The 7702-nt window shown below is 52.4% G+C and overlaps 1 protein-coding gene across 1 annotated transcript; it reads left to right on the forward strand.

The window, feature by feature from the left end:
• Positions 1-5020: 5020 nt before the first annotated feature.
• On the forward strand, positions 5021-6643 carry LOC119297449 (phenolic glucoside malonyltransferase 2-like). Its single transcript, XM_037575237.1, has one exon. It carries the CDS (start codon positions 5026-5028, stop codon positions 6406-6408), a length of 1383 nt encoding a protein of 460 aa, XP_037431134.1. The 5' UTR covers positions 5021-5025; the 3' UTR covers positions 6409-6643.
• The last annotated feature ends 1059 nt before the right edge of the window (positions 6644-7702 follow it).

Consider the following 7702-nt stretch of genomic DNA (forward strand, 5'->3'; position numbering starts at 1 on the left):
ATTCGTGATCCAGCACCTCATCAGTGAAACATAAGGGGTGTGTGGCACCCCTGTATTGGGATGCGCCATGGTGTTCGGACGACTGTAGTATTCGGTGTTGGTTGTGTACCGTAGCGCACTTCCTAGATCCATAGATAGATTTGGTCGCGCCGGATTTTTGACGCAAGTTCTCACGTAGATCGTGTGTTGACTTATGCGTGACTTTGTTAGCCGCTCTATCGCGTTCACAGGGTGGTGGATCTGGCCGGTTGGCCGTATCACTTTTCGGCTGTATGGGCTCTAAGGCCTCATCGTCGAATTCCGGTAATAGTTTGCGCTTCGGATAGCTATTTTTATGGTAACTTCCACCATACTTTGTTGCTTTATTCCACTTGCTGTTGAGCGTATCTTGTGCGACCTTGATCCTTTGCTTCTGTTTCTTCAGGCTCCTCGCGGTGGCAATAAGCCTTCTGCGGAGGTTCTCTTGCTCCAAGTGTGTTTCCGGGATGATGCGTGCATCTTCGTCCGAACTGTTTTCTTCCCTAGATGGGGATTGATGAGGCTTATCTTTGGCGTCATCGTGTTCGGACGTCGGATCCATACTATGTTTGCAGTTTGCATCTTGATCATGCTCTGCCACCGGGGTGGTGCAGTCGTCGTTTCTTCTAGAGTCGACTGGACTATTATTTCCTCTTGCACTGTTATCGTTGTTTTTGCTATGGCGGGACTTAGAGCGGTGCCGCTGATGTCGGCGCCGGGTTTGCTTGGAGGGGGCATCCTCCGCTGTCTCTTCGCCATTGCCCTCTCTGGGTGCATCCACCATGTATACGTCATGTGATGAAGTAGCGGTCCAGCGCCCTGTGGGCGATGGTTCCGGTTCGTCTCCTGCAACGTCGCCACACCATCGATGTCTTCGGGGTCGAAGTCGAGCATGTCGGTTAAGTCGTCGACAGTGGCTACTAAGTGGGTGGTTGGTGGGCAGCGAATTTCTTCATGGTCTGCATCCCATCCTAGCCGGACATAGTTCGGCCAAGGTCCTCCTGATAGGGAGAGAGACCTTAATGAATTTAGCACATCTCCGAAAGGTGAGTGCTGAAAGATATCCGTAGAGGTGAACTCCATGATCGGTACCCCGTCGGATTCGACAGGCACGGATGTAGGCGGCCCGGAGTCCGTGGCCGGAGATGAATCCAGTGGTTCGGCGACACGGCTCTCATAAGGGGTGAAGTCAGTATCTGGCTCTATCGCCACTGAGAGGGCGGCCTCTATGGCTGGGTCTATCCCTCCACTCTCGGACGACGCGATTTGCTTCAGATTAAAGGCCGGAGTAGCTGCGGATGCGATCTCCCGAACACTGTCCGACGGCAGAGTTACGTCTTGCTCGTCACGACTGTGCGGCGCGTCCGGCATGGGCTCGAATCCGTCGAACATCAAGTCTCCGCGGATGTCGGCCGTGTAGTTCAAGTTTCCAAATCTGACCTGATGGCCAGGGGCGTAGCTTTCGATCTGCTCCAGATGGCCAAGCGAATTGACCCGCAGTGCGAAGCCGCCGAATACGAAGATCTGTCCGGGGAGGAAATCCTCATCCTGGACCGCATCACTAGCGATGATCGAAGGAGCCATCAAGCCTTATGGTGACGACACAGTGGAACTCTCAATGAAAGCACCAATGTCGGTGTCAAAACCGGCGGATGTCGGGTAGGGGGTCCCGAACTGTGCGTCTAAGGCGGATGGTAACAGGAGGCAGGGGACACGATGTTTACCCAGGTTCGGGCCCTCTTGATGGAGGTAATACCCTACGTCCTGCTTGATTGTTCTTGATGATATGAGTATTGCAAGATTTGATCAACCACGAGATCAGAGAGGCTAAACCCTAGAAGCTAGCCTATGGTATGATTGTATGTTGTCCTATGGACTAAAACCCTCAGGTTTATATACGCATCGGAGGGGGCTAGGGTTACACAAGGTCGGTTACAAAGGAGGAGATATGCATATCCGTATTGCCTAGCTTGCCTTCCACGCCAAGTAGAGTCCCATCCGGACACGGGACGAAGTCTTCAATCTCGTATCTTCATAGTCCAACAGTCCGGCCAAAGGATATAGTCCGTCTGTCCGGAGACCCCCTAATCCAGGACTCCCGCAATGGGCAGTATCAAAAAGCTCAAGGAATTTGCTGACATGATAAGGTTCTGTTTCCATATCATCCCATTCTTCACTCATCAAAATTATCTCGAGGTTTCATCTTCAAAACAATTGACCATCCTGGATAAGGTCATCCACGTAGAACACTTGGTCAACTTGATTGGCAAATGCAAAAGGTTCATCCGGTCATGTAGCTTCTTGGTGTAGCTAGCTAAGTTAGGTTCAGTTGCTTAAGGTGTCAAAACTACGGTAAAATAGTACTCCTTCTATAAACTAATATAAGAGCGTTTAGATCACTAAAGTAGTGATCTAAACACTCGAGCCAAACATATCGACAGTTTCACTAAAACTGAGAAAATTTCTGCTTTTAGAAACTGTAGTATTCATTGCTAACGCATCATAATACCGAAGTTTTGCAACGGGGCGGTATTTTGAAAACTTCTGCATAAAAGTTTCATGTAATTTCGTCCAAAGCTTGCAGATTCAGAGATCAGGGGACGCGGGGATGAGGTACCTCTCTGAGCTGAGCAAGGGATGAGGATTGGGGAGGACCGGAGGATCATCAGCTGAGGAAGCGACCGCGGAGCGCACTGGAAGTGGGCGGCTCCAGCAGTCCGGTCGGCAGGGCGCGGTAGTGCGCCAGCTGCGCGCCTGCGCGGACAGTTGCCGACCAGGCGCCAAGCGAGGAAGGCAACAACAAGTCCTGGGTGCCGGCCTTCAGGCCGGTCAGGGTCACAGGGCGGTCTACCGGTGGCTCCGGGCGGCCGGGCAGGGATGGCGAGGCAGACGGCTCGGCTGGCTTCCAGGCGGCGGAACGAGTATTCCTGGGACTGGAGACGCAGGGTTGACCAACTGTGCGTGGCTGCTTAGGAGCATCTCCAACAACCGTGCCAAAAGACGCGCGCGCGGGGTAAACTGACTTTTTAGCGCGCGCGGGACGTTTTCGAGCGCTCCAGCGGTGGCGGGAAATGATTTTGCGCGCGCGTGGGAAAAGGCGGCAGCTCGCGTGCTACATTTGGTGCGCGCGTCCGGCGCGCCTATAAATTGCGGCGCTCGCCACGCGGCTATCCACACTGCCATGCGCGCTCTCCCCCACTTCCTCATAGCTCCCTTTGCTTCCTCGCCGCTCCAGCGCCCCCCACCGACGCGCCACCATGCTGCCGCGCTGCCGAGGAGCGTCGAGCTACCGCGGTGTCCGCCAGCGCCCCAACGGCTGGTACTACGCCGAAATCAGGTCCGGCGACGTCCGGCTCAGCCTCGGCACCTTCGAGACTGTGCACGAGGCCGCCCGCGCGTACGACGCTGTGGCGTGGCGCCTAGACAGGCCGCGCGCGCAGATGTACTTCCAAGACGTCCACACGCACCAGGAGGCGCAGGACGTCGCCCCTCCGCCTCGCCTTATCACGGACCAGGACCGTGCGGAGCACACTCGGCGGCAGCGCCGCCTCCTCATCGTCGAGGAGGACGAGCGAGGCATGGCGGAGTGGCGCCGGCGCCACTCGGAGGACGTCGCCAACGAGCAAGCCCACTGGGCGGAGAGGACGGCAAAGCGCCGCACGGATTGGTTGGATAGGCGTCAGCGAAAGGCCCTGGCGTTATCGCAGTGCGATATCGTTGAAGCAGGTGGGCAGTCGATCTTTATGGATAATGATCCTCGTTGGGAGGACACGTGGCTCGAACCAGACCAGCGAGGATGATGATCAGGAGGAGGAGGACGACTCGGAGTAGGTTGTAGTTGCACTATCTAGTCGTTTTTTATGTCGTTGCACCGTAGTTTTATCTATCTATACTATGAAACTATGTAAAATATCTATGTATCGTTTTTTAATATGTATGCAATGTTCGTGCGATAACGCGCGCTACATTTTAGCGCGGCTGCTGAAGCTACACGCGCGCTAAATTTTAGCGCGTCTGCTGGAGCCAGTGCCGCCCGACGTGCAAAGTACTTTTTAGCGTGCCGCGCATTGGCCGACTGTTGGAGATGCTCTGATAGATCTGAGCCATTGATTTGATTAAATAGTGGTCTGATTTACTCTTACCTTCTTATCTTCCATGTGAAAATGAGGGTAAGAGGGAGAATGTTAAAATTATTTTTTGGGTGTGTCTAGGGCACATCTAGATGTGCTCTAGTTATTGCACATCTAAGAGGGTGTTTGGATCACTAGTGACTAGAGACTAGTAGTAGTCACTTTTAGTCAGTAGCCTCCAAACACCCCTGACTAATGGGTGACTAAAACTAGTGTAGTCCCTAGTCACCCCACCCCCAACTAAAAGTGACTAAAGTCTCTCCTCTAATTAATTGGCGGGCCCATCCTGTTGCGGGCACAAGGGAGAGAAGAGAGATAAATGGAAGGGAGAGAGAAGGATTTAATACTGAGATATTTAATGCTGACTAGTAGTAGTCACCTTCCAAACAGGGCCTGACTAAAAACTTTTAGTCTGACTACTACTAGTCACATAACTAGAGAGTATCCAAACACCCTCTAAGTGAGTGAAGCAAGCATAAAGCGGAAAAGATCAATGACATAAGACTTAGATGTGCAATATTTATGGCACATCTAGATGTGTTTTAGCAAAATCGTTACGCTTTTTTTATAAACTTGGTCAAACATAAAACGTTTGATTTTCAGAAAATTAATACATCTTATATTTTCTAATAGAAGGAATAGATCCGTAACAAATTTTCCATAGATATGTAGCACTACTCTAAATTTATTCCATACCCAACAAATGGAGGAGACGTTGGATGAATTCGAGACAGATTAGAACCCAACCAACCATCACGTGCTTGGCTCCTACCTACTCTGCCACGCCGCTACCTACCTACCTACCTCCTGCACCAACAGCGGTATAAACATCCATCCATCGACACCAGGCAAAGATCCACCGACTATCGAGACCAACATGGGTGCCGATAGCAATCTCCGCGTCCTGGACGCCGGCGTGGTCAGGCCGTCCGACATCAACCTCCCGGCGCACTCTCTCCCGTTCACCTTCTTCGACGTAAGATGGCTCCGCCGGCCGCCCGTCCAGCGACTCTTCCTCTACCGTCTCGAACACCACCACCACCACACCGTCCAGCAGCTCATCTTGGGCCTCAAGGCCTCCCTCTCCAAGGCCCTCACTCTCTTCTACCCGCTCGCTGGCCACGTCCGCTTTGCCCCCAACACCAACCGCTACGAGCTCTTCTACCAGCCCGGCGACGGCGTCGCCTTCACCGTCGCGGAGTGCGACACCGACGTCAACGACCTCGCCCGTTCCTCCGACGGCGAGCCCGTGCAGGTCGCCAGCCTCGCGCCTCTCGTGCCAACACTTCCAAACGGCCGCGCCGTGCTCGCCCTGCAGGCCACCGAGTTGCTTGGGGGGCGCGGCCTCGCGCTCGGCGTAACTGTGCACCACTCCGCTGGTGACGGCGCCAGCTCCACCCACTTCCTGCACACTTGGGCCGCCGTCTGCAACGGCGCGGTTGAAATGCCTCCGCCACCCGTCATCGACCGCACGCTCATCGCTGATCCTATGGGCCTCTACGACATCTATTGCAAAGAAATGCCCACTGACGACGGCGAGGTCGAGTTCGTGACCAGCAGCGTGTCCTCTCTCCCCGACGACCAGCTCGTCGCCACGTTCACACTGCGTCAGGAGCTCCTAAGTGGCATCAAGGACACGCTTGCCCGAGAAGCGGCCAGGCTGCACGCCGCGCCCCCGCACAGATGCTCGTCGATGCTCGCGGCCTACAGCTTCATCTGGTCATGCTACTGCCGAGCCAAACAGGAACAGAACCAAACAAAAACTACTTATTTCCTCTTCGCTGTGGATCACCGGGCACGGCTGAAGCCGCCCGTCCCTGCCACATACTTTGGAAACTGCATCAACCCGGCCATCGCCGCCGCGCGCCACGACGAACTCGCAGCAGCCGGAACGGGAGGCCTCTTCACGGCATTCATGGCGATCGCGAGCACGCTGGAGGAAGAGGTGGGGGAGCGTTCGCAGGAGAGGTGGGATGGATGCATCGAGAGGGCGAGGGGGGCCATGAAGGCCGGCGCGATGTTCGTGGTGGGGTCGCCGAGGTTCCGCGTGTATGACATCAACTTCGGGTTCGGGAGGCCAGGGAAGGTTGTGGCAGTGTCCGCGGCGAAGACCGGCACGATGCCGATGGCAGATGCGCCCAACGGCGTTGCCGGTGTCGAGGTAGGGGTCTCGTTTCCGGCGGGAGGAATGGAGCATTTCCGGCACTGCTTTGACGATGCCATGCATGCCATCGGCATGCAAGAGCACGTCTATCTTTAACGGGAAAAGTCCTTTAGATGACATGCATGTTCTTGATTGGTGTAGCAGCTTTATCCAAGACATCTACCAGCGCAAGTATCATACTAAGAGTATCATGCACGGGCATTTAAAGAAATAATAATGTGGTACTGCAATTAACGATGTAAGAGAAGATTGTAATATCATATTATGACACAATATCATTGTAATATCATATTATGATACAATATCATCGGTCATCTTGCCATCACTAGTAGAAAAAAGGTCAAACGTGAAGCACATTAGTGCCGGTTTGTATTTGAGCCGGCACTAATGTATACATTAGTGCCGGTTCCAACGGCTAGCCGAGCCGCTTTCATTAGTACCGGTTCGTGGCGAACCTTTAGCACCGGTTCGTGCCACGAACCGGTACTAATGAGAGTGGTGGCAGGATGTTGTCAGACTGGGGCCCCTCCAGCCCCTTTAGTACCGGTTCTTGGCACGAACCGGTACTAAAGGTCGTCCTACATAAACCCTTCGTCCACCCGAGCTCGCTCTGTTCTTCTTCTTTCCCCTCTCCTCTCTCTGTTCTTCCCCTCTTCCTCTCGAGCTCATCACACATTTTGCCCAAAATTTGTCAAGATTTGAAGGCCCCCATCCATTCAAATGATCACAAAGGTTAGCAACTTTGTCCTTTCATCTCTCATTGCTAGATTAGCTCTTGGAATGCTTTATATAGTGATTAATTTGTGAGTTTAGTAATTTGGGAGGATATATATATATGTGCTAGTCTTTGATTTATATGCAATTTGAGGTCAAAAATAACACTTAGTTTGCATATGTAGGTGTGGTTTACTTAGTGCCTTCTAAATCTCCGTCGTAACCATCGTCGATCGCCCGCACCGTCCCGTCGCCGGCACCACCTTGTGGTGAGCCTCTTCTTCATGAAATTTTATATAAAAATTGATGTTTGTGTGATTTGGATATATAGTTACTCGTATAATTATCTTACCCGTACGTTGTTTGTTATACATATAGTGCCATGGTTTTGATATCCGTCCCCGTCGGCCCTCGTCCTTGTTATGATTCGGATGTGGTATATATATTCTCTTTTAAAACTAGTTGCATTTCGTGTTTATGACAAATTATGCCCATCAAGTTGACATAGAAATTTTTTCTAGGAGGTATGTGAACCGGAAATTCCAACCGACCCTATTATCGAGAGGTTAAATTTAGTTGAAAGAGAAAACGAGTACTTGAAAGAAAAATTGAAAAGAATTGAGGGGGAGAAGATGAAATTGGAGTTGCATGTTGCCGATGCCGTCGATGATCACAA

The sequence above is a fragment of the Triticum dicoccoides genome, chromosome 5A (assembly GCF_002162155.2).
Source record: "Triticum dicoccoides isolate Atlit2015 ecotype Zavitan chromosome 5A, WEW_v2.0, whole genome shotgun sequence".
NCBI lineage: Eukaryota > Viridiplantae > Streptophyta > Magnoliopsida > Poales > Poaceae > Triticum > Triticum dicoccoides.

Bases quoted from the DNA above. Each gene is read 5' to 3' on its own strand.
- LOC119297449 (XM_037575237.1), top strand. From the start codon at position 5,026: ATGGGTGCCGATAGCAATCTCCGCGTCCTGGACGCCGGCGTGGTCAGG.